At 44.9% G+C, this 26,706-nt stretch overlaps 1 protein-coding gene across 3 annotated transcripts; it reads left to right on the plus strand.

Annotated features, from left to right (window-relative positions):
* The first annotated feature begins 13,944 nt into the window (after positions 1–13,944).
* LOC135899680 (uncharacterized) lies at positions 13,945–26,334 on the plus strand. 3 transcript variants are annotated; one of them, XM_065429004.1, is made up of 4 exons: positions 13,945–14,151; positions 15,161–15,250; positions 23,323–23,574; positions 25,367–26,334. In XM_065429004.1, the coding sequence occupies exons 1-4, from the start codon at positions 14,145–14,147 to the stop codon at positions 25,933–25,935; spliced, it is 918 nt and encodes a 305-aa protein (XP_065285076.1). In that variant the 5' UTR covers positions 13,945–14,144; the 3' UTR covers positions 25,936–26,334. The 3 variants fall into 3 exon arrangements, 1 of the variants encoding a protein (XP_065285076.1); XR_010563689.1 differs by lacking the exons at positions 23,323–23,574; positions 25,367–26,334 and adding an exon at positions 15,755–15,876 and having other exon boundaries at positions 13,947–14,151; XR_010563688.1 differs by lacking the exon at positions 23,323–23,574 and having other exon boundaries at positions 13,954–14,151.
* Positions 26,335–26,706: the final 372 nt, after the last annotated feature.

Consider the following 26,706-nt stretch of genomic DNA (forward strand, 5'->3'; position numbering starts at 1 on the left):
GCCATTACTCAATATTCCCAAGTAAGCAGTCTATACTAGAAGAATACAGACTACACTCTCTCCAGACGAACTGCTAAAAAAATCTAACCTGCAAGAATATTTTTGCACAACTTCTTTTGTATGCTTCGTTCTGTAGACACATTTTGTTGCTTAGATATATTTAAGTGTTTCCGTTTTCTCTATGCCATGTAAAAAGGGGCTTCAGGTTTCCTTAAAAGGAATTTGTCACATTTTGCCTGGGCCATCCCACATCTTTTCCATGTAAACGATTCCTTAATAAATAAAAAAAAGATCATGTTTTAGAAGATTCACCGCTCTACATTTTTTCTGAGTGATTTATACTGTATAGGTAGGCTTAGGCGAAAGAACCTCTTCGCAACTTGCTGCTTGGAAACGACAGTCCCGCCTGAGACAGCAATCATCGAAATAATTATTGTTTCAGAAGCATATTTGTAATTGCAGGTGTCTTAAACTCAATAAACACCACTACCAATCACATGAGTTCTTCGTCTGAACAATCGTCATGACACCCATTTCCACCATGACAAGCTCGGTACTCTATTCTCTTGTCTCTGAGTAAGCCATAAAAAATTGTAGGGATGATGCCTACAGGCCAAACGCCATTTGCTCTTTGCTCACAGTTCATGCCTTCATCTTAGGTTTAATGGCCACAGTGGTTACTCGTTGCCACCTTAAACCTGCCACGAAATTACCAGATTACCCTCACAAAATTGAAGACATGCTTTAAACCTGGTGGTTACCGACCGAAGCAGAAAACACAAAAACAGTTCGCGAAACATTGGAAGATGAGGGGAGTGTCTATAGCCCAATTGTGTCATATTTGGCTCCTCCCTTAAATGGGTGTCAGAGAGGTGGCTCTCCCAGCGATGTCAAATACAATAGATGCGCACACACATGACAGCCCAAAAGAAAACCCTGAACATTTATTAAAGCCATGCGGTGTGTGATGGCCGCGTAATATTTTATTATAATATTTCCCTGTTTTCACGTTTTCTTTTCTGCTTGTTTCTCTGCGTATTCTTGCAATGTTATTTTTCCCTTAGTTCTCATTATTTAAACGGCAAGTCCACATTTTCAGCTACGACAGTCACACGAGTATTCTGCCATCCAGCGTTGCCAACTCCCTCCAAGCTCTTTGCGACACGTGCAGCAAAAGTATGCCGTTGATGACGTCACACGTGGTTGTTGGGATACAGGAGGACACCGACATTGTAGGAACGGCACTTCGTAGATACAGTACTTTAGGGGATACGAGACATGTCTCTGTACGCAGTTACGTGAGGGAACTTTCCAAGAGCCACTAAATCTAGCTTCACCTATTAGGAAGCTGACAATGCCAGGAATATTCTGGCCCATTTTATCAACATAAGAGCGCTAAAATTTCTTTAGCTAGCTTCGTGAAATGTTAGCATTTGCTTGCGGCATTTACACCGCTTCCGCAAGCTTACATTATTCAATAGCTTAAGAGGACATAACGTTGTGCCGTAGAAATCCAGTTCACTGTTTTTTCTTGTTCTACATCTGCCTATCGGTGTTTATGCTTCCGGATTTATTCTTTTGTGCCAAATATATTTGGACACAAAAAAGGTAGTTTTTCAATCATGGGAATCTTTTCTCTGAATACTGGAACTTCTTTTGGGATCAGGAGATATTTCTGGTTCGCTTAATTTCAACTGTATGATGAGTAATTAACAATGAAACAATTCTAACTCATTCTATTCACCACTCTTCTGCAATCGCTTAACGTCTGAACGTTGCCACAGCGGATACAAATACGTTTATTCATGTATACATACCACGACCCTAGAAATATTCAGCGCAGAAGTATGGCAACATAAAGATCCTAATTGATTTTCTTTTATTTTCTAAACACCATCATGAAGACCGGTTCACCAGTCGAAACTGTTGGAATTAAACAGTTGTTTTGTCTATATTGCAGCATCGCTCAAATTCCGTATATGTATGCATGCATACATATATATATGTATACATACATACATGTATACAGTAAAAGCTCGTTAATTCGAACCGCAAGGGGAAGCCGCTTCAGTTCGAATTAACGAAAGTTCGAACTAACGAAAGTGAAGGAGAGCCACAGTACACTGCGATTTGGAAGCAGTAGGGCATGTCAGAAATTTGGCGAGTCACGCGGCACACGCCATCTTCAAGTCGAAGCTCTGGGTCCGACTGTGCCACACCACCGATGTCCACCGAAACGAACGTTAGCCGAGGCTTAACACCATCACAATGAATCGCGACGGCCGATACCTCCTAAGCTGAAAACAGAGGTGCACAATCGATGAAGACTGCCGCGACAAAGACGCTGAACATGTGAAGGTGGCGAAGGCCCTGATTCGTTGGTTCTTGATTGCAAGCGCAGCTGCGACGTACTTGATTCGCTGTGTTTTGGCGCTTGCCGTGCCATCTCCGCACAACATTAGCAGCTGTACAAGATTTGCTAAGCCTCCGAGATTCGCAACGGGCAAGAAGTCTCGGAGGTTACGTAGAAAGGAGAGGCGGCAGCCGCCGCTGCCTTCTGACTGACACCGCGTCGGTTAGATTTTTTTCCGATTTTGCCTTCTCTCGCCGTTCTCTCCGTTTCGGAGGCAATACAGCCTTGTGTGTAGGCAGTAGGCGCGTTTCTCTGGCCGTGTGCCAGGCGAGCGTAGTTCGAATTATCCGTGAAGGAACCTTCTCGCGTTCGAATTAACGAACTTTTTTATACATAGACTTCTGTGGAGCTTGGCCGGACCAAATCGTACAGTTCGAATTATCCATAAATTCGAATTATTGAAGTTCGAATTAACGAGCTTTCACTGTATATATATATATATATATATATATATAGGTGGGCATATGATTGTACATACCATTCATGTTTTATATACCGAATTTGTGAGAACATGAAAACATCTAAATGGAAATACATCAAACAGGTTCAATGCACAATTTTACAACACCACTAATATGAATAACACGAGCAACTCACAGAAATAGTACACTAGCTAACTTGGACGAAGATTTTAAAAATAACGAAGACCTCTAGAGAAATCGCACCGACTGCATAGTAGCCGTAGTCTTATGTAATTATCTCCAGCATTTGTTTCATCACGACGGATTACTTAATTACTTTCAATTAGTGAACGTCTTCGTTATTCCTTGAATAGCAAATACATCAATTACAAAGTTGTAGGGCACCTTAAATACCCTCCGAATCAAGCATTTATTGCGTGCTGAAGTGGTCCTGGTTGTTTTTTCCAAAAAAAAAAAGCAAAAGCCCGCGAAATACGATATAGATGCGCACTCGCACGCCGCTAGTCAAGCGCCTACAAGCAACCATAGAAAGATACAAGGCTGAATTCTCTTATCGCCGCATCGTACAAGGCTCCTCAACGCTTATCAATGCGTCAGCCGCGACCACCACATAGCATGAAGCGCTGTATCGAGCTGTCGCCGCTAGTAAAGCAGTGTACCCGTGGCTCTCCGCTTGGGAGGGCTTGAGTAGCGGCGCGCGAACGCGTATTTATTTTGTACTTTGGATGTTTCGCGCGCTTTTGTTTTTTCTCGGAAAAACCAATGAGGCAAAGCTGAGCCCTAACCAAATGTTTGATTCGGAGGTTATTTCAGGCGCCCAACAACATTGTAATTGATATGTTTGCGATTCAAGCAATAGTTAAATAGTTCAATAATAAAAAGAAATTAAGATACTTCGTGATGAAAAAAATACTGGCCGTACGTACATACGGCTACGGCTACTATGCAGTCGATGCGATTTCTCAAGAGCTCTTGGGTATTTTAAAAATCTTGGTCCAAGTTAGCTGGGACACCCTCTATATTTCTGTGTCTGTGTGCATGTGTGCGTGCGTGCGTGCATGCGTGTGTGTGTGTGTGTGTGTGTGTGCGCGTGTGTGTGCGTGCGTGTGTGTGTGTGTGTGTGTGTGTGTGTGTGTGTGTTTGTGGGTGTATGTGTGTGTGTGTGTGTGCAATGACCGTGACCAATTCTCTTGTTACTGCCACAACACAATCATCATGATGAAGAAATTGCGGTCACTTACCAAGTCAAGAGGAAAATCTGTGTTATTTTGACTTAGTCAGTGACCGCCATTTCTTCACCATGTTCCCTAACTTTAGTTAATTTTTTCATCATGTTACCTGACCAGACAACCTTTCGTCGAACTCTTGGCTACAATGATCATTCCAAGCTGGTCTTGTCACCGCCATCACGCCACTATCCACATCATGGCACACATTCACGTGACCAGTTTTCTTTATCGATCTAAAGCTGCCAAGCATCTACAGTTACCCTATTATCAAGATTAAGTCTAATAACTTGCCCAATTACGCACTTCATTCTGTGTTACATGGCGTTACGGTACAGACAGGCTCTCTCCAGGGTGGGTACTCGCCAAAGAATGCTTACCCATTGACGCGACCATTCTTTGTTATCAAATCTAAAGCTACCAATCATCTAAGTTACACTATTATAGCATTTAAACATGTTCACTTGACAAATTACGCACTTATTTCCCAGTTACAAATCGTTACGCGACAGATACGGTTTATCCGGGTTACTCGCCAAGAAATGCTTACTTATTTCCCAGTTACAAATCGTTACGCGACAGATACGGTTTATCCGGGTTACTCGCCAAGAAATGCTTACGCATTAGAAGACACTCATCCGCAGTCTCGACAATGACTCAAAATGCGAAGACCCAGCTCCCTTTTAAGAAATTAGCATGGTCACGTGACCGAACGTTGATGCATCTGCTGGTCTGTCCAGTGCATACGCTACCACATGTGCAAGAGATACTGTAAACCACTAGCGATGAACAATCAGTGTACGTGTTAACCTGCCTTACAGAACAACCATTTGCGCTTGCGTCAATTCTTCATATCGTATATCCTGCAGCACACAGGCCACCAAGTCTTCTATCCCCGGAAGAAAAAACGTGGAGGTCGTAGCCACCGGAACATTCTTCAAGCTATGCAAATTTGTGCGCACATAAAGTGTTCCGCCAACTTTTTTTTTACGTGCATTGTGTCACAAAGCAGGCTGACTGGCTGCGCAGGCCTTACTTTCCAGCTTCTTGATTAAACGCTCAGAAAGGGAGTGCGCAGAAGTGAAGCGGGCAAAGCGCCTGCCTACCGGCGAACAATCCGATAGCAATAACTTCCCTGTTTGGCACGGCGCTTGTCTCGTCTTCTTTCTGTCGTCGCTCTCAGTTTGTGTGCTGTTCAAAACGGACCGTCGAAAACACTGTTTTACACAAACTAACACGACAGCGCATTGTCTGGCCCAAGCTCTTACCTCCCCCTACTAACGCACTTTTCCTCGAACGCTGCTCATTTATAATAATAATAATATTTGGGGTTTTACGTGCCAAAACCACTTTCTGATTATGAGGCACGCCGTAGTGGAGGACTCCGGAAATTTTGACCACCTGGGGTTCTTTAACGTGCACCTAAATCTAAGCACACGGGTGTTTTCGCATTTCGCCCCCATCGAAATGCGGCCGCCGTGGCCGGGATTCGATCCCGCGACCTCGTGCTCAGCAGCCCAACACCATAGCCACTGAGCAACCACGGCGGGTTGCTGCTCATTTATAGGCCAGCTGCTGCGAAAATATGGTGCGCGTGAAATGTTTAGTTTCTGGTGTGGCAGATACAAAGCAGCCTCTGTGCAAAATTTTGTGCTTGAAATGCATGTAGATGCATAACAAAAAGCCTGCAAAAGTTGGTGGTGTCTAAAAATCCAGCCACTATACTGACCAGCGGCTGCTGTCTGGGAGTAGCAGTAAACAGATATCAAAATCTGAATATTTAGGTTTAAACGCACAGCAAGCGCCGGAAACAACTGCAGCAGCCGCAAACGTGTCATGACCGCGATTACATGAATATTGTTTTTTAGGTACTTTTGATATCGAAAATAATAGGAGAAACGCTGCCAGTTCCCCCCCACCAGAAGTGACACGTGGCCCAGGACCAGGCTCGTGCGTTACAAACCGCACGTAAATGATGCCTCATATTCAATTCGATTTTTTTGCAATCTTGTTTTTAACGAATACTTCGTTTACTCGGTGACGCTTACTGTAATTTAGTTACATACTTCAGTAAACCATTACATGTAACCAGTTACATTGTTTACGAGGCAAGCTGTAAAACGCGATTTGGATTTGAGAAGCTGAACTTGGTTCAACGCCTCGGAAAGTATTTGTTTCCTCATCTTGACGCTCTCCCATATGTTAGCTCATGAATTGAGCAGCTTGTGGTATGCCTCGATAGCGAAGGCCACTCGGGACGTAAATGCCACGAAATCACATACGGAGGGTGTTTTTTTTTCAGCTTTTCAGTGGCCCAACCGGAGCGTCCTTGCCTAGTCCCAGCAACTATGTAGTTTTGCCCTTCATAGAGGCCACAGATGCTGAGTGGCCACAATATTGTGCGCAAGATTCCGTATACGTAACAACACCGCCCTACCCCACAGGGCATACATTGAGCGAACCAGCTAACCTTCATGTATTTCCCCCTCTTTTTCCTTCTCGAGGAGGTCTTCAGTGCCGCTGCTGATGTCTCCTTAGAACTGATGTGAAACAGCGCGAAAAAGAGGGACACAAGGAAACAAATACCACAGACAAGCACTGGCCTCACCTCAATAAGCCCTCATAAAGATCTTACTGATGTCTCCACATCAAAACCATTTCAAACAACATTATTTTAAAGTGATCGTTAGTGCAGAAAAGCAACGTATGAAAGGAAGCAGAGGACACACGAATAAGGGTGGGACCAGCTCCTTCAGTTTACTGTATCTATAAAGTGTTAACAAAAGCTCATGGGAAGCTAACGTAAAAGTAATGGATTACTATAGAGTAAGTCCTTAATCAGATTCGTGGGTCAGTCATGGCTTATTGTAATTGAATAATCTTTTGAATGAAGTATTAGCAATTGCAATCGGCTATTTTCTTTCGTGTACGAATCTGTTCAGACCTCACGGCTCTTTGGAATGACCTCCAACATTAAGCGTTGGTCGTGGTTTCCAGCACCGCAGTGGCGTAGCCAGAAATTTCGTTCGGGGGGGGGGGGGGGGGGGGCTCACATTGGAGCTCGGTCTCCTCTTAAGAGGAAGCTTGAGCTCGGGTGTTCGTATCTAAATACATGTAGAAGGAAAATTCGTTTTTCTCGGCAACCAATGCACCAAATTTGACGAGGTTTGTTGCATTTATAAGAAAAACTTAGATTCTAGTGACTGTTGGTTTCGAATTCTTCATTTTGGTTGTCAATTTCTTATTAAAGATTCACCAAAATCACAAATTTTCAGAAATCTAAATTATCAAGTTTAAAGCTGTGGAACTCAGCAATGAAACTAGATATCACAATTCTGTGAATTGCACCTAATAGTACATCTACAGCGGAAAACATTTCTATGTTACGCGTGAATCTCAAAAAAATTAGCATTATGGAAATATGGCTTTTGCAGAATCCTTTTACACAACGTAACCAATTCACGTAGGATACGAATTGACACACCAAATTTGTCCGCTTTGACTAATAATAGATAATAATAATATAATATAATATAATAATATATTATAATAAATACCCTTTACTAAACAGCGACATATGTGCTTGAGGCAGAGCTATTAGGTTGTAAACGTCGTGCTTCTATTTTTAACTTTCGAGTTTTTCAATATATTTTAAGTATTGTTAAGGTCCTAAATCAAAATTCCGTTCCAACAGACACTAGAATTTAGCTTTCGCTCTGAAATTCAACAAAGTTCATTAAAAGCAATCTGAAGGTTATCCCAGAAAAGCGTTTCTGCGTTTTACATTTAAATGGACTTGAATAGGGCGCGTCGGAGTTGGGCGCGATCTAAAGCTTCCTCTTAAACAATTTGTATGGGGATCAAATACATGAATAAGAACTGCATTGCCATTGCGAAAGATGCTGCAAAAGAATTCTTGAACACTACGCCCTGCAAAACAAGTAAAATATGTATTTTTCATAAAAGAATGTACTTGTATGTGCCAAAAATTGTGCCCAAAATAACTTATATCTATGCTTCCATGTTTTTACGCTATTTGTAAGTAAAGAAAATATCACACGAACTTTAGAACTATATCAGTCCCACACCAGCAAAGCAGTACACGCCGCTGATATGAAAAATGTAAAGGCCATGAAATTAACAAGCTCAGAACAAATATTGTAATGAAACTTTGCCATTAAAGAACCTTGTTTAGAGTCTTGTACATATGCAACGGCCAGAGAAAAATCTCAATGACACTGTCATTTCCTCCAATATATTACGCAGGAGCAGCTGTCACCGGTCGTGTATCCTGAGTAATTGCACCGAATTTAGAGCCCCAACAGAGAGCACGTATAAAAAGCCGGAGTTCTGCAAAATCAACGAGGGCGAGTCAAATGAAAGTCAGCCAATGGGAATATATGACAAACGGGGTACCTTATTCAAAAGCAGTCTCCATGATCATTTAAGCACTTGTCCCGTTGTCTAACGAGTCGCGTGATTCCCGTCTCATTAAATTCCTTGGGTTGCTGTTTCAAAAAGTCTGCAACTAACTCTTTCACGTCATCGTCCGACACGAATCTGGTTCGCTTAAGCTGTTTTTTCATATGCTCCAAAAAGTGGAAGTCCCAAGGCGACAGGTCTGGGCTGTATGGCGGAGGTTGCAGCGTTTCCCACTTGAGCGTTGCCAGTTTTGTATTAACCACATCAGCGACGTGGGGACGGCATTGTCGTGGAACAAGATTACCCCATTCGGCAATTTTCCACGTAGCTTGTTCTTGATTGTGACACGCAGCTGATCTGGCGTTTTGCAATAACGAAACAAATTGATAGACTCTCAAGATTTAGAATTCTATCAGTAATGGCCCCTGACGACTGAAAAAAGAAAGTCAACAACACCTTTCCGGCGGAAATTACGGCCTTTCCTTTGTTGGGAGTGGTGAATTCGAATGTTTCCACTGTAAGCTTTTTTGTCGTGTTTCAGGCTCGTAGAAGTGGCACCATGGTTCGTCCCCGATCACAATCGGAGACAGGAAGTTGTCACCTTTGTTGTGATACCGGATCAGATGAGTCAAGGCAGCGCTGAACTTCTCCGTCTTCTGGCGGTAGTTCAATATCTTGGGCAACCATTGCGCACACAAGAGCGGTTAACCGTCATGATGTTCATGAATCATGGCGTGAACCGAACCGTGACTAATGTTCACACGCTCTCCCAGTTAATCAATGCTTATCCTCCATTCTTGCCTCATCAGCTCATCAACCTTGGCAATTTTGGTACGGGTGATAGAACGATAGCTTTGGTCCGGCCTTGGATCGTCTTTGCAACTTTGGCGTCCTTCTTTGAAGCGTTCGCTCGAACGCATCACAGTGGCCAATGAAATGCAATGCTCAATGTACACGGCAGCCATACGGCGACTAATTTCTTTTTGGGAAATACCTTCAGCTGTCGAAAACCTCAGGGCACCACACTGATCAACTTCAAGAGCGTCCCTTATGCGCTCAACCATGTTCAACCCAGTGTATGAGAGCATTAAACAACTTTGATACACCTGCGTGTCACTTTTGTAATAGAGAGATGCCTCTGTGTCATGTGCATGCCTCAGATAATGGACCGAACAATTATTGCGCGAGGTTGGTTGGCTCACTTTAATTTTACTTGCCTTCGTACATTGGAAATGCGGAGACAATGGAATATACAAATGCGAAGATACAGCTAGATAAAAGGCAAAAATGTGCCACTGGAAACAAAGTTCACTGCACGTATACACAAAAACCCGCAACAAGATATTTAAATATACGTATAAGTCTCCAATAAATCTACTTATCTAAAAAAGTCACTGTGTACAATGCGTCAAACAAGGCAAATAAACATGTTGCTTAATCAGAGATTCACAGAATCCTAGATCTCACTTCCATTCCATCCACTGCCCCCGATGTATCGCGCGCGACGGAAGGTGGTGCGCTTGCTCCCCACTTTTCTCTTTTGCGCACACAAGACTGAGCCACCATCGTCGTCTCACCCATTCCGCCCCCCCCCCCCTCCCTCCCTACGCTTTCACTCGCACATGCAGCATGCGGTGCGCGATCACGATGTTGTCGCCCTTGGACTTCATACGAAACATGAGGGCGACAGCCGGAATGCACCTGGAGTGTCCAGATAATTGCTATCGCAATACTATATAATAACACTATCCAGCAACTGAACCGTCCCGTGGCCCATTACTGTCCGCAAAAGAAGTGACAAAATCGAACTTTCACCATACGACAATTTGCTGCGTCACAACAATGTCTTCTTTCTTTTCTTTTGTGGAGCCGGGGCACCGAAATGAAAAAGCGCAAAGTATGTTGGCCACAATCGAATGCCTACTTTGGGCACCTAATGTAACTACCGAAAGAATATCGAAGAAAACATGAAACGCTTGGTCCACCGAGAACCATACGCATACTGCTCGGTATATTACACTGGCGCGACAAGGCTTTCCGGAGAGGTTGCGCTCAAGCAAACGCGGTGCAATTCGTCGAATCCCCACAGTGATGGCGACAAGCCACTATAGTTTCTTTTTCTAGTCTGCTAGTCAGAAAGTGCCCAAAACTCTGCAGGCGAAAATCCACTCGGCCAGAGAAAAGCGAACGCTCACCGAAGTGCGCCGCGTGGTGGTCGGAGCAACACGAGAAAAACGCATGCGCTCTCGCTGCCTCTGGCAGCCCGCGGTTGGGGTAGCGAGTACAAAAATATTGAAGAGGCTCAATGTGTCCTCGCGAATAAAAGACGAAGTAGAAAAAAATAAATAAGAACGTAGTCTTGGCTGACTTTAGTGTCTTGACACGGATGCTTTGGCGTAGGTGGAGAAAAAATGTTGATATTCTTTTATGTGTCATGATGGCACAAATTAACTACCACAACGCTTCTTCTCATCCGACCTCGCTGCTGCCTTTGTCAACTTGTCTTATAGTGTGTTGATTTGGCTTGTCTCGTTGTATGATCCAATGTAAGACTTTAGAAAAGTCAGTGCACCTTTGGCATCCAATATATTGTAACATAAAACCCACAAAGTTCCGCAATTGAAAATCTAAAGCACAACTTTGGAAATGTCAATGCATCTTTCACATCAAAAGTTTATGAGAACATTATACCCATAAATTTCGGAATTGACATCCATGCGCTGCGTAGATTCCGCGGCCTCCTCAAGATGCCGAGGCGAGCCCGTTCGCCATCAAAACACCCTTGAAACTTCGTGCTCGGTTGGGGCTGATTGCGTTATGTGACTCCCGGTGTGACTCCCGTTATGTGACTCCCGGCACTGCCGCGAAATCCAGCCTGAGTTCGCAATGTTCGCGCTGAAATGTCTTTTCGAGCGTTAAAAATACATTCTAGAGAAAATTCAGAATGATTTCCGGCACCGGGAAATGCTTGTGTGGGCGGTGCATGGACAGCACGAAAAAATTTCGGGGGGGGGGGGGGGGAGGCTGAAGCCCCATAAGCCTCCCCCCTAAAGCACCGCGCATATAAATCTCAGAGGTGGCGCATACTCTGACCTCCGCCTTATTCGCTAACCTCCCCCCCCCCCGCCATGTGCCAGAGTCGTCTGCTTGCTTTTCATTTAAAAGCTGCTGTTAAGGAAATTATGCAATTACCAGCCCCATACATTTGCCAATATTGCTTCCGTCATATATAGCACTCAGTTGTAACCAATTTATGCCAAGTGAAATGTCATTTTGGTTGGCCTTTAAGGCGAAGTATCTTTCTTTTTTGTTCTTAGCTACAGCATATTTCGGAGGCTATTGTGCGGCTTCAGCCAGCTATGGTGCCTCGATTTTTCATGTTACATGCGCCGCACAAACACATCTATCTCCAACACAGGTGGGAAGCGTCTGCCTGGATCAATTTCCCGAAGGTTGCGCAGCTAGGAGCTCGTGAATAATGGCGCGTTTGTCAGCACTCGTTTATTTAATGACTTGAACGGGACCGCTCAAATAATTTAGTCCGCACACATTGATTCACAGCTGGGCGCGACCGCACAAGCGCATCATCAGTTGTATCGCGAAAGGGCGCCGCGCAAAGCGGGGAACAGGACAGGTGTCAAAGTAACAAGTAAGGTTTTATTTGACACGAAGCGCGGCTATATAACACAGTAAACACAAAAACGACATGAAGAAACGTACACGCCAAATGAAACTCAACAGGCTCACGCATGCGCAAAGGCAAGTCAAGGCTGGGAAAGCCAATCAGCTTCGTCTTATGTAAATACTAAAGTACTAGTATATCGTGCACAAACAGAAGATAAGACTGCCACTGTGAATAAAACAATGAAATATTCCTTCTGCAAACACTGCCGGACTAACCGAAACGGATTCCTTTAGGACAATCTTATTGCACTGTTTAGACAGTGTCTTTTCTTTTTTAATGTTTATGGGCGTCTTTTTTTCTTCACGGTCTAAATGTTACTTCGCCTTTTTTATAACTTTATACTGACAGCGCCGCAGGTTGTAAAATTTAACAATTGTGATTTTCTTAATGAATTGGTAATGGGTGTGCTACTTGGTATGATATGTTACTAAGCACTTGGAACGAAGCCAATGCTGCGGCACTATATTACGAAGCCGATGCTACGCTTTCCATCGGTGTTCATCTGCCGCACATTTATTTTATGTCCTCCTACTGCTTACTTTCCACGACATCACTGCTCACTACCAGCTGGGACGCAGGCAGTTTCTGGCTCCCCACCCGAAGCTAGGCTGACCCCAGGCCGCGGTGCTGAGAATGCTGCAGACGGGCTCCTTTCCCTCTAGATCCAGGCTTAGCCACTACACTCGGGGTGTAGATCCCCGCTGCCCCGACTGCGGCGAGAAACGGTCCACTTTGAAGAACGTGCCGTGTCAATGTTTTACGGTGCACCACTCACCTTCCAATAGGCAAGAAGACCGGGAAGAAGCCATCAAGAGCGACGACATTCAGGTACAGCTTCGGGCTGTCCAAAGGACTTGCGACAGAGCTGAACATGACGGTCTTCCGCCCCCAGCGTGGGTGCGGCCCGCGACTACGACAGTGTACTCCCTTAGGACCACATAAAGTTTCTTGATTGTCTCTCTCAGTCCTCCTACTGATATGAATATTCCAAACTTTTCCGAAGTATTGTCTTATATTTTTGTTGCCCTTAAAATTCCTCTAACCATAAGTTGTGCCGCTCGAGCGCGTAAGGCGGTAAATAGAAGCTTGTTTTTTCATCTACTTTTCGCAATAAACGTGATTACACAAATACCGCATGTTCCTTCTTGTGCATGAGCAAACAGGCCGTTTTGTGTAAATAAACTTCGCTTTACATGTACAAGCACGACAATGCGTTGACCAATACAAATCACTTTTTATTGATAATGCACGCTAGGGCTACCAAACTTTATCGCTGTGGCCTTTCCGGCCTGCATATAGATTTCATCGCATGACAGCGAAAGGCAGTCCACCGCCATTCACCCTGCATCAAAAATAACTATCCACACATTACTCTGACTGCATAGGAGAAACAAGGTTCTTCATAGCAAGAATTTGACAGTTTTCCCGCTTATAGAGTCGTCGGCAAACGAGGCCTGCCGTGGCTTGGGAAGCCGCAGAGACTTGTTATTAGTTGCTGTATGCGTGTGCAAGTTGTTTAGTCTGGCAGAATGAACTAAACGCGACAGTTAGGTGACCTCTCTTCAGTACCGGTGTGCCTGAAGGGCTTGATTTCAGGCTTTCTTGCCTCAACTGCGTGCAAGCAGCTTGCATGCGGATAGATTACGGCAGCGCTGAAAAAAAAAAGAAAGAAGGAAAATATCCGGTTGCATCATCTGAAGGATAAACCGCTGGGAATGGTGACTCCTGCAACATGAGTGGTCTGCATTTGCGAATAAAACGGTTTGTTTCTCGAAGCCTTCATCGCAGTATGTTTTCGTCACGTCTGTAGCGGCTCGCTGCCTGCTATATAAAACGCATTTACCTTCGGCGTATTCACGTTCAGTGCGATCTCAAGCGAGGCCGATACAAACTTCGACACTAAACTCAACACGTTATTCCACACTGAATACAGGTCGAGCAGCCTGCAGTTCCAGCAAGACCGCAAGGCAAATGCAATGAAAGGTGCGTTTTCCAAAATACTTTCAGAGTGATTCAGATATTCAATGAAATCAGTCAGCTTGTCGAACCGTTGGCTCCTGCTTTCACCTTGATCTCGTTTGGCTCACCGTCTTGAATTTCAACCTCCCGCCTTCCCCGCGTTTGCCCTCATTAATGATGCGTACTTTAGTTTCTTACGCACATGTCTATAAGGTATGCTTTGTGTGAATGATTGGCAGTGTATTAAAAAAGAAGAGTTCGAATGCTTAATACTCACTTTTCTAAGCCGAGCTTAAGAAACTGAAACGAAATTTATCTCGCGCACCTTATAAATCTACATGACATCGCTAAAATCATTACAATGTCCAGTGTAGAACTGCAATTGTATTAAGAACGAAGTTACTCGTTCACGTCAGTGTGAATTCAGAAGCGATGACAAAACGTCGATGCTGCGAACACAACACCGGCCGAAGAGACCTGTAAGCGGAGATCTACATATGTGCTGTTATCCCTAGTTCAAATGCAATACATAAAGTCCTTGTCTTACGTCTAGCCTGTGGGTAACAAGTGCGAAGCGTTCGGAGCGTTATACCAACTACTAGCGTTGTGCTCGAACTCAACCCACCCCGTTCTAACAAAACGCGGAGAGGAGCGGGCGCGACACAGCACGCTTGAACACTGCTTGGTGATAGTTTGTCGTCAAGAGCGTGCGGATTGGTTGTTTCAGCAAAATCGGATGATCTAGGTCATCCTATTTTGCTCAACCAGGCAATCAGCGCGCGCCTGATGGCAAAAAATTTTGACCAATCGCGAAAGACTAATGGCGGAAACGGTGTAGAAAAAGGTGGAAATAGCCTAAAGGTTTAACGCCCGTTGATTCACTTACTGAGTACATAAAATAATAAACATAAACGCGGTAAAATGCATGATTGCAATTTTTATTGTGTAAATTCCTCTAAAGAACATTGCAATAAAAGTAGAGCAAGAACCATACTCACATGCAGCAATTGAAAATGACACCTCTGCTTTGCAGGGACAGAAGAGACTACGGCAATATTTATCGCCGCCATCTTCGCTGTTCTGACGGTTTCATGCTCGCCTTCTTCTTACAACCAATGTCCAGGTAAATTTCTTCTCTATAAGATGCCACGCAGAACGACTACAAGTTGGCACTAAAGTTCCTGCACGTGCTTAGAAAAAAGCTATTTAGGGAAAGCGTGTTTGGCGCCGCCGACGCATCCTGTTCTTCGCCGCTGGGCATCAGTGCTCGGCAGTATCAAAGATAAATGTATACATGTATGAAGATACTGGTTGGGTATACTGGTTTAAGTACTGGGTGTGTTGGGTATAGCTGATAATGGTGCAACTAAGCCACCTGAATAAATGAATATGTCGCTAACGAACGCTCTACGCCAGCACATAAGTAGAACCTGAAAGTTCATTGCAGACTTAATGGCTCGCTGTATATACGTTGCGTCGCAAGAGACTTTCGCTACCAGCGTTGTTGCTGCTGTATTTCATTCCGGTAATCTCGTATTCCGTAAGCGGTAACATGTTTACAGACAAGGCTAAACTCCAGCGGCGTATTTGCAACATCGTACAGATGACTTTATTGACGTTCTTGTAGTTATATGGCAGCCCGCTAGCAGGTCGGCAAGATGAGCAGGGACTCCCATCACTTACAAAAGCAAGAAGCAAGAACCCCGGACAACGCAGCTGATGAAGAATTTTCATGTTATGTAACTAAAACAACCCCAATAAATTGTTTCACAATGAAGGCATTATACCTAGAGCAAGAAAGACAAAATTTCGAGATACTGACAAACATTTCATTCAAATGAAACAAAGTTGCTCGTTGTTAAGAAATTTCCAAGCAAACATTTTTGTTTTCACGCGTTTGCTGCTATATTCATTATATAGATCTATAATATGAAATTTCCGAATGTATGAGCATATAGCAAGATACAAACAGAAAGTATCGTATCGAATACACTCTTTGCGGTACTATATTGTATCTGCATCCCAAATGCTTGGTTCCCGAGTATCTTGTATCGTATCGTGACACAAATGCAAAGCACCTTTGCCCAGCCCTGCTGGACATCCTCCTGGGGGCCGTCTTCGTCCACTATATTCGTGCTAGCATGGTCTTATGCTGGTAAAAATGAAGTAGACGACCAAGCTACCAATGTGTTCCTGTGTCAATAATTTTCCCTTTTTCTCTCCCTCAAGTGTAGCGCAGTCAACCACGCAACTCCTCGGTTAGCCTCCCAACCTTTAGCTCTTCGTCTCACTGTTGCTCTCTTGCTGGTTGCGTGTTGTGGAACATAATTTTCCTTTCTGAGATCATCATTACCTTTCGTGACGTAGAAGCGGCCGTTGACGGCTGAAAGTTCCATTCTCCGCCGCTTCTTAAGAGCGAGTTACGAAGACTACGGCGGACGACATTGTTCCTGAGAGAGAGTAGGAACATTGCGCTACTGCTCAAGGAAAGCAGCAATACGCAGGGTCTTTGAATGGAACAGATTCATTTTAAATGACGCGCAATACATCGAGTACACGTAGCCAAGAACGACATGGACGCAGCACTCTCAAACAAACATTTCGGTGCAAGTGCAAGCGTTTACTAGAGGAAAGAACATGGGAACCTGTGAAAGAATAGTATGCATGCACAGCATGTACCTACATCTCGCACGGACATCAACACGAATAAAGGCGCGAAAGATATATCAGACCTTCCCAAATATCACCACACTGTTAGAAGCACAATAGATTATAAATGTATTTTTCTGTCAGCGTACTCGATAGATGGCTCCCACGCTGGCCACCCGACTTGTGAATGCGGAAGGCCTCCGTAGTTTCAGGCGTCACTTCATTAGCGTTCTCAAGCAGAATACTTGTTTAGTTTTGTTTTTTAAAGAACACAACGCGGGCAGCGTAGTTCGCACGCACTGTGGGAATTGATCTTCTGCGAAGCATCTTGAAGCAGCTGGCAATTCACCATTAGCGATTGTTCATAGTGTTACCTTATTTATCCAACTTTTTGTAAGCCCTACTGAAATGCAAGCAATAGTGTGTATGAGGGGAGGGTGTCTATAACAGGTGCAATCTGACGCCGACGACCTTAATATGACTGAAATGGCACGGCACGACCTTCTTTTTTCTTTTCTTTTTTCTGCTGTAAGCGCGAAGTATTTCTCGGCCTGGTCGGAGCCAATGTCCGACTAAGCTACCGTTCCAGGATCCGCCAATTTGATCTATGAAAAATGTTGCCCTATCCTGCCTATAGAGCAGTTCCAAAAGGCGCCGGGCACAGTTCACGCAAACAGTGTACATAGTGCGGATTATGGCCTGGTAATTGGCCAGTATGCATTGAACTTTCTGCAAGAAACTAGTGGATATTACGTCAATTAAAGTGGTCCGCTACTTCAGGTGATGAGCATGACTGCAGACGTGTGTTCCAGCGCTAACACGCCGCCGTTACCATGCGATCGTCGTCATTCCTTCATCGTCCGGTTATTGTGATAATGCTTTGGTTGTCATGTCATCCTAATCGCTTCCCGATTGTAACTCATTTGCTGTAACTGCGTTTTCATATAGTTATCAAAGCACCGTTAACATTACATCGTCGTAATATCATCGCCGACAAAGTGTCACCGTCCCAAAGTCACTGTCATGATAACGTGGTCGATTACATCATGTTTTTGCAGCGATTACACCGTCGTCAACCCCTTCCCATCATACCCTTATCCTCCCGCCATCAATGCGATTCCATGTTCGTCATCCCTTGGTCATCATTGCATCACCGACGCGCCATCGCTGTCATATTTTCGTCGCCCAATGATTGTCGTCATGCTGTTGTCATCATGCCATTGTAATCAATTTAACATTGTCATCCGAATGGCATTACTGCAGCACCTGCATCACGCTGTCATACCATCGTCGTCATGCCGCACTTACCACTCTTTGCAAACAAGCTTGCTTCGCTTGACATATATGAAACGCTTCGCATAACAATAGAGACTTTTTGCCTGTCCACTATTCCGGCAAACGGGGTCGGTTTCGGTGGATTGCCGTATTTGCGGGGGCGTAAACGTGAGCGGCGGCAGCGGTACATCCACCTGGTGGCGTACAGTTTAACCAGATAAACACAGAGCTGAAACTGCAGTAAAGTACTTTATTCTGCTTCGCTGCTGGTGCAAATATCCGTCATGGTGAACACGATTACGTCGCTGTTGAAAATTTACACCAGCAGCTAAGCAGAGTATAGTAATCGGTTTTGTGTTTGTGTGGTTGAGCTTTCCACCACCAGCTGGCCCCACCGATCCGGCCGCTGACGTTTACGCGCCCGCTCAACCGGCAAACTGCCCGTGCTTGCCGGAAGACCGGACCCACTAAAATTATTCCAGTAGAGACTCTTACGCCAGCCCAGTGTCCTAAGTTGTCTACTAGCTTGGGCTACTTGGCATGTGCTCGAGGTCTGCCACGGTGATCATTCCATCGTCGTCATTCTAGCTTCGTGGCCTGACTCTCATCACGTCGTCGTCCTCCCACTTTCTACGCCAACGCAATGCCCCAATTTTTCTAACAGCTTGGGCCACTAGGTACGCGCTCGTGATTCCATCGGGGTCGTTGCATCCTAATAATTCCGGCTTTATCATCCGACTCTCGGGACGCCGTCATTGTCACGCCACCATTTTAATGCAGTGGTCACGTGTTCGTTGTCACATTGCCATTGCGATGCCGTCGGTGGTCGTTCCATCGTCATCTGTCAAGATTTGTTATCCGGCACTCGCCATACCGTCATCGTCACACCCTCATCCTCACGCACGATTTAATCCTTGACGCAGTCGTCGTCACGCCATTATGATTATGCGCTTGTCATCATCCCATCGTTCTCATAACGTTGTCATGCCATCGACGTCCATGTGTCATAGAGTCGTCGACATGAATAATTTGTCATAGCTTCATGGTGATACCATCATAGTCATTCCATAGTTACCTTCTAACTTCGTTATCTGATTCTCGCAATGCCGTCGTTGTCACTCAGGCGTCGTCGTTCAACTGTCATCATGCCTTTACCGTGACGCTTTCGTTTTACTATCACCAGCACATCTGTAACGTCATCCCATTGTCGTACAGTCGGCCAACTTCATCGTTCCTTCGTCGTCAATCCTTCTTCGTTGTTCTATCGTGGTTACGCCACCGTTATCGTGCCGTCGTGGTCATTGCGTCTTATACAGTCGCTGTCATGCATCCACTGTCAAATAGTTGTCTGCAATCGAGCCGTCGTAGCTGCGCCATCGCCGTCACTTCGACTTCGTCATCCGACTCACGTCGTGCTGTTGCGTCGACACTATCATCATCATCATACAGGTTTCATAACACAGTCGTCTTGACGAAATTGTCGCTGTCCCATTGTCCTCATCCAGTTGTCGCGCCATCATAGTCATCGCCTCATCATACAGTCGCCTGCATACCTTCAGGGTGGTGCCATCGCGGTCATTCTATCATCGTCATTCTAACTTCGACATTCGAGCCTCGTCATCGCTTCATCATCACGCTGTCGTTTGGCCATCGTCATCACTTCAATAACGTCATCCCATTGTGATCGTGCCGTCATGGCCATACCGTTTCAATTGACTGACCGACGTCAGTCCTTCTTCGTCATTGTAACGTAATCCCGTTGTAGTAATTCAATCGTGGCTGTACCGTCGTAGTCTTGCCATGTCGTTGCTGTGTATTCATTATCCAGTCGCTGTCGTACGTTCGTTTTTATACAGTCGTCGTCACGCTGTCGTCCTTATACCGCCATTATCGCTTAAGAATCGTCAACGTATTGTGATGTCGCCCCGTCAAAATATGTTTGTCGTTCCATCGACGTCATTCCTGCTTCGTCATTCCATCGTCGACCCTGCATTGACGTCATACAGTCATTTCAAGACGCCGTTGGTTATGGGTGACCTCGGCAAGAGTGTGATATAGCAAAGTGGGACAATACCGGAGTTCGTAGCAACGGAAGTCTCAGAAGGACCGCTACAGACAAACGCTACGTTAGAAATACAGCGTATCGCAACGTTGCTACTGTGCTGATCACATTACTATCTACAATCATCTAGAGATTAGTGCGGTGGCAAATTTTTTCTTTCTAGCTGGCTAGATTTTTTTTTGTACTCTGCAGGTGGTGTCCGCGCCATAATAAAACGAAATAATTTGCCTACAAATCAAAAAGAGTTGTAGACAATTCCTTTCCTTACCTTTACGGACAACATATCAGAAATTTTATTTACGACAAGATAACATTGCATGTAATTTCCCACAAATATGGCTAGCATGTTTGTTCCAGATTCAGATTCAGCTTTATTGGTTCGAAAAAAGAAGTAATTACATGACAAATATACAGACGAGGGTTCCAAAGTGAAAGAACTGTAGTGGGACCCTCGGTTAATAATAACACTGATGGTGATACCACCAATGCCGTGAATGCAGTATATTACATGAGTTTTCGCCGAAGTTACAATAGTAATACATTTTTTATTGTCTCGCAATACAGCTAGGATGCCTAGAGCACATAAAATTTAACGCTTCGTCTTTAAAGGGCCCCTGAAACGGTTCGGACAAATTTTGTAGGCGCGTAGGGTACAGCTTAAGTAGAACATTCGCACCACAGTTTAAGTGAAGCGTTACGTATTAATGGAGGTGCAAGCGATTAGAAGTTACCCTCCTCCCTAGCTATGCTTTTCCTCCTCAACTCGCTCGCTGAGCGAGCGGCGCTAAGCTCCGCCTTCACTGGTTCAGCGTCACGATGCGACGTCACATCGCTCACTTCCGGTTGTTTAGGAGCACGCCCCCTGCCGCGCGAGACCTCTCCGCTAGCCGCTTGGCCGTCGACCGAGAGCTATCGAAGCAGCATGCGTTGCGAGCATTCTGTCGTAGCGCCGAACGTGTCCGGTACTCCGCTAAAAACAGGCAAGCTGGTCATTTCGGCAAATGACTGCAGGCATAAACTCAAGCTGATGAAGGAACTTTAGCGTAGACGTACGTGAGCAGCCTCATCGGTCTGTACGGTCCAGACACTTGCTGGCGCAGCGCTTAACCAGTCAAACAAAGCGCTAATATTGCTCTAACCAAGTGTAAAGCATTTTAAACATTTATAATCAACGTGTTGATGATTACACTCCTGCGAAAAATACACACCAGCAGCAAAGAATACACTTCGTTGCTGCTACTGTGTATGGTTGAGCTCTGTGCCACCAGGTGGCTGCACCGTGTAGACCATTTACATTTGCCCTTCTGCTCATCTCGTGGCTCATCCCGGCACAGTCAAGCGGCCAGACCCTGTCCCCTTGCGCTTGCGTTTGCCCTAATACTGGACTCGCGGTTTGCAGTTCGCTAGGTTTGCAGTCCACAAGGCAACAAAGTCGAATCATAGTTCTCGCGAAAAAACTGAGACCGACTCTGACCGCGGAGCTCTCGTCAAAATGGAGTACGTTGTAACACAAGCAGACGACACTTGCTGTGTGCCGGAAGTGCTGAAGTGTACTAAAAAACTATTCTTGTTTTTTCTCTTTAAGTTATTTTCTTTTTACAAAAACAAAGTAACTAACATTCCAACTATTACGAGCATCATTTGTTCACCATAAAGCTGGAAAAATTATCGACCACGCGCCCTGGTCAGCCAATCAGATAGCTCGCCCATGTGACGTAATATGGGTTATTTGCATCATATGGGTAGGGGCGGCTTAAAATTCCGCCGAGCAGTGCGCTGCGATCGGCAGCGATGAGTATTTTTAAAACCTTATAATAAATTACACGCTTTACGCAGAGCACTTAGATGCATCAATTAATCATCAGAAGAACCTACTCTAACGACTCAGTACGTTTGTAGAAAATCGCCAAAATCGTTTCAGGGTCCCTTTAACTCACCAAAAATGAAGCTCTTTTTCTTACACCACCTTTAAGGCCAAAGCATAGTGTGATAGCCACAGATGGCACGCTCGTATAATTTTTTCCAGGAATGAAAAAATTGCAGTCGTGTGCACTTAGTATATTGGTGTTGCGTGTATTTTAGAAAGTGCAGAACATGCGGTTTTGTTTTTCTACATTAAAGGGACCCTGAAACGATTTTGGCGATTTTCTACAAACGTACCGAGTCGTTAGAGTAGGTCATCATTAATTGAGACATCTAAGTGCTCTGCGTAAAGCGTGTAATTCAATATAAGGTTTTAAAAATGCACGTCGCTGTCGATCGTAGCGCACTGCTCGGCGGAATTTTAAGCCGCGCCTACCCATATGATGCAAATAACCCATATTACGTCACATGGGCGAGCTATCTGATTGGCTGACCAGGGCGCGTGGTCGACAATTTTTCCAACTTTATGGTGAACAAATGATGCTCGTAATAGTTGGAATGTTAGTTACTTTGTTTTTGTAAAAAGAAAATAACTTAAAGAGAATACACAAGAATAGTTTTTTAGTACACTTGAGCACTTCCGGCACACAGAAAGTGTCGTCTGCTTGTGTTACAACGTGCGCAGTCTTTGACGAGAGCTCCGCCGTCAGTGTCGATCAGTCTTTTCGTGAGCACGATGAATCACCCTTATTGCGTTGTGGGCTGCAGACGTAGCGACTGGAAAGATGTGAAATTGCGAAATTGTGTCCCTCTGCAAGGCAGCATACGAGCGAACTGGCTGCTGCGCATCGGACTGCGGCTATCCGACAGGCGCCAGGATTTGCGCGTTTGTGGCCGTCACTTTACAGCGGAAGATTACTAACGCAATAGCGTTTCGCAAGTCCGGTAGTAGGGCAAACACAAGCGCAAGGGGACAGGGTCTGGCCGCTTGACTGTGCCGGGATGAGCCATGAGATGAGCAGAAAGGTAAATGTGAATGGTCTGCACGGTGCAGCCACCTGGTGGCACAGAGCTCAACCATACACAGTAGCAGCAACGAAGTGCATTCTTCTTTGCTGCTGGTGTGTATTTTTCGCAGGAGTGTAATCATCAACACGTTGTTCTTATAAATGTTTAAAATGTTTTACACTTGGTTAGAGCAATATTAGCGCTTCGTTTGACTGGTTAAGCGCTGCGCCAACAAGTGTCTGGACCGTGCAGACCGATCAGGCTGCTCACGTACGTCTACTCTGAAGTTCCTTCATCAGCTTGAGTTTATGCCTCCACTCATTTGCCGAAATGACCAGCTTGCCTGTGGTTACCGGAATACCGGCCACCTTCGGCGCTACGACAGAATGCTCGCAACGCACGCTGCTTCGATGGCTCTCGGTCGACGGCCAAGCGGCCAGCGGAGAGGTCTCGCGCGGGAGGAGGCGTGCTCCAACAACCGGAAGGCGACGATGTGACGTCGCATCGTGACGCAGGGCCAGTGAAGGCGGAGCTTAGCGCCGCTCGCTCGGCGAGCGAGTTGAGGAGGAAAGGCATGGCTAGGGAGGAGGGTAAGTTCTAATCGCTTGTAACTCCATTAATACGTAACGCTTCACTTAAATTGTGGTGCGAATGTTCTACTTAAGCTGTACCCTATGCGCCTACAAAATTTGTCCGAACCGTTTCAGGGGCCCTTTAAGTCTTTGGGCATGTTTACAAAATGCGCTTTATCACCGGAACGCTTTTTTTTTCTTTGTTTTTATATTACCCCAGGTTATGATTCGGTCATTGGGAGTTTCTTCTTTATAGAGAAGCCCGCTACATAACAGTTGGAGACATGTCAAATGTGAAAACTAAACACTAAATAACGCGAAAGATAAAAGCTATGTCAGCCTCCAATCTGTTGAGTTGAGCTATAGAGAAATCGTTACTGTGCGATAAAGGCATGAATGGTGCGTCCGAATTTTGGCTGCTCGGCATTAGTTTCTTGTTTGTTTTTGGTGTCTTTAGATTCTTTTTTCTGTCTCATCATATGTTGTTTCTTCTCTCTGTTTTGCCTCCTTTTCTAAGATTTATACGCCGTCATGCGCGAAATAAACCTCCGGTTGGTAGTCAGCGCTCCATTTTACCTCCTTGTGTTTATTCCCGTTCTTAACGCTGTTTCCTTTCGAAGGAGCACACTCTTAGGAAAATAGTACGCCAACAGCTACCGTACTGTCTCAACTCAAAGGCCATAGCTTAAAACGAATGTCAGTATTCCTAGGCTGCAGGGGTAGAAGTGGCTACAGAATGTACAAGCGAATCACTGGGTGAAGTAATTTAGTTTGCCGTTTCGAGACGCACAAAGCAGTACGAATAGTTTTCTAAATATAATGGTGGCAACCTTCTTTCAAGTTGAGATTATCTTGATAGCCTTGATCCAGGGCTCAGGGTGGTACGCGTCGTAATTTGCTTGAGACAACTAATAGAATTACCTTTACCGCGCCATGTTGCAGCGTAAACTTTAAGGCAACAAATTATTGTACACTACCTGCTGTCAAAAAATACCTAACATGAGGAACGTGCTGCTAGGTTAGCTAATTTTTCGATGGAAAACGTATCTCCGCGCACGTGGCGTTTGCACTAGTTATGCTACTTCTGGCTTCACTGAAAATCTTGCGTTGGTGCTGTTTGAGTATATTAAACCTTTACATATGTCTTGCGGGGTTAATAATAATAAATTTGATATAGAAAGTGCACTTCCTTCCCAGTACGGCAGATGAACATGTTATGTTATTTATCAATTCGAATGCATTGTATGCCCAATCACGCGCAAATCCGTCGTAGTCGGCGTGACCGGCAAACGTACCAAAAATGGACGACACCGCGAAGAAACAAAACACGTCAAGAAATGCTCGCATTGACGTCAAAACTTTCAGGCAGGTTCCTGTAAGTTAAGTGGAACAATGGCTTTGAAAAAGAAATCTGGTGAATCTCTGTGTCGGCGGGAATCGAGCCCGCGCCTCCTGGGTGCAAGAAGAGACCGCTTCCCCGACGCCACGCCGGCTCCGCGGCTCCGATTGGCGGAAGCTGTGCCTACTGCGTGCGCCATGGCACACGTCACGTCACAGCCATTTGCCTGAATAAAAAAACTGCCGCCTAATGCGTGCGTCACTGGGCACGTAATGGCGCTGACAATAGTGAGGAGGTTGGGCCATGTCATGAGTGCGTAAGTTGAGTGCGTTAATGACGTTCCCTGTTCTAGAGACGGTATAGTGCTTTTGCATTCGCGCACGTAAGCAGTCTTAAGTGTCCCTGCTGAATTATTTTTGTGCGAGCAAAAGATAGAGCGTACTTTTCTTATCACTATCTTTTTTTTTTCAGACCACCAGCTCGTATCGGACGCTGCGATTAGCGGCGCCATCTCTTCACTGAAGAACATCTACTTCACTGAGGAATTCGAGCTTGCGCAATGGCAGTGGAGCCCTTTCGCCCTTAATTTAACATCATTATACTTCTCCGTAGAGGGCACTTTCGAGCCTTTTACGCGATACTGCAAAGGAGTAGACGCCATGGTGGATGCGGAACTTGAGTTTAACTGGGTCGTCAATGCAGAATGCACTATTGGAGATCAGGAAGACTTCCTGGGAGCTGCTCGTGTGTATTTCAACCAAGGGGTAGCCAAGGTCCAGTTCAAGTTGAACTCATCCTCAGAAAATGAAACTTTCACGTTGCGCCCAGCAGCAGTGCGTCCCACGAGGCAAGGGACTATTTCAACCAGATTCTACGCCATGGAGGCGAGATATTACATGGAATCTGTGCATATTCTGGTGAACCAGTTGGTTAAGCTCTATGCAAATGATATACTTAGCTGGATGTCGGAGCGTTTTGTTATTGAGAACGTTTTAGAGTGGGAAATGAATAAAATGGCGCCCTTTTACCTAGGATTCTAGAGCAGTTATCCATAAAGTGCACAAAGGCACAGTACCCAAATAACAAAACATCTCGTTAAAAACTTTACTAGCTGCATTATATAAGTGTGATTCATTTATTTCCAGTCATGTGCAAGCAAACATGTTCCCAGGGCACGTGTACAAATCTAAATTAGTAACTGCAACGTTCTCCTGAGGGTCGTGCTTCAATAATCTCCAAAAAAGTTAAAGTTTGGCTTCTCGAACACATTTCTGCGGGCACTGAGGTTGAATTCAGGCGAGCCTGCTGTAAAAGTCCTGGCATCTATGTCTGAATGCGTTACGCTGATCATTCTAAAGCATTGGTCCTCGTGCAAATGCCTATTTGTCTTATTTTATGCGCTCGCGATTTTTATATTTCAATAAATTTAGAAAATCTTCCGGAAGTTGTAATACAATTGGAGCGCCCTGTGTTGTCGTCTCCCCCCGTCCTTTGTCTGTAGCAGTTTTTTATTCACAATACAACGGGCTTTCACCACGCTGCATTGATGTTATGCTGTTCCTTCAAACTTTCGAATTTATATGTGCACCACTGTTTCGCGACAGCTAAACATTTCACTATGCCGTAGAAATTTGCATTGAACAGTGTGTCTACACAGCCAGCACGATTACTCCACCATTAATGGTTAAGTTTGGTTCAGTCTGGCAGGAGTTGATGACTATGCCTATCACAACGCTGATTCACTGATGGTGCTACAAGCACTCATTTGAAAAGCCAAAGCGCGCACTACACGATAATTAGCCTGCTGGTAA

Source organism: Dermacentor albipictus, chromosome 7, assembly GCF_038994185.2.
Source record: "Dermacentor albipictus isolate Rhodes 1998 colony chromosome 7, USDA_Dalb.pri_finalv2, whole genome shotgun sequence".
Taxonomy (NCBI): Eukaryota; Metazoa; Arthropoda; class Arachnida; order Ixodida; family Ixodidae; genus Dermacentor; species Dermacentor albipictus.

Coding starts and splice junctions, on each gene's coding strand:
- LOC135899680 (XM_065429004.1), top strand. Junction 15,251..23,322: donor TTCTTACAACCAATGTCCAG/GTAAATTTCTTC, acceptor CGAAATGACCAG/CTTGCCTGTGGTTACCGGAA. Junction 23,575..25,366: donor AGGCATGGCTAGGGAGGAGG/GTAAGTTCTAAT, acceptor TTTTTTTTTCAG/ACCACCAGCTCGTATCGGAC.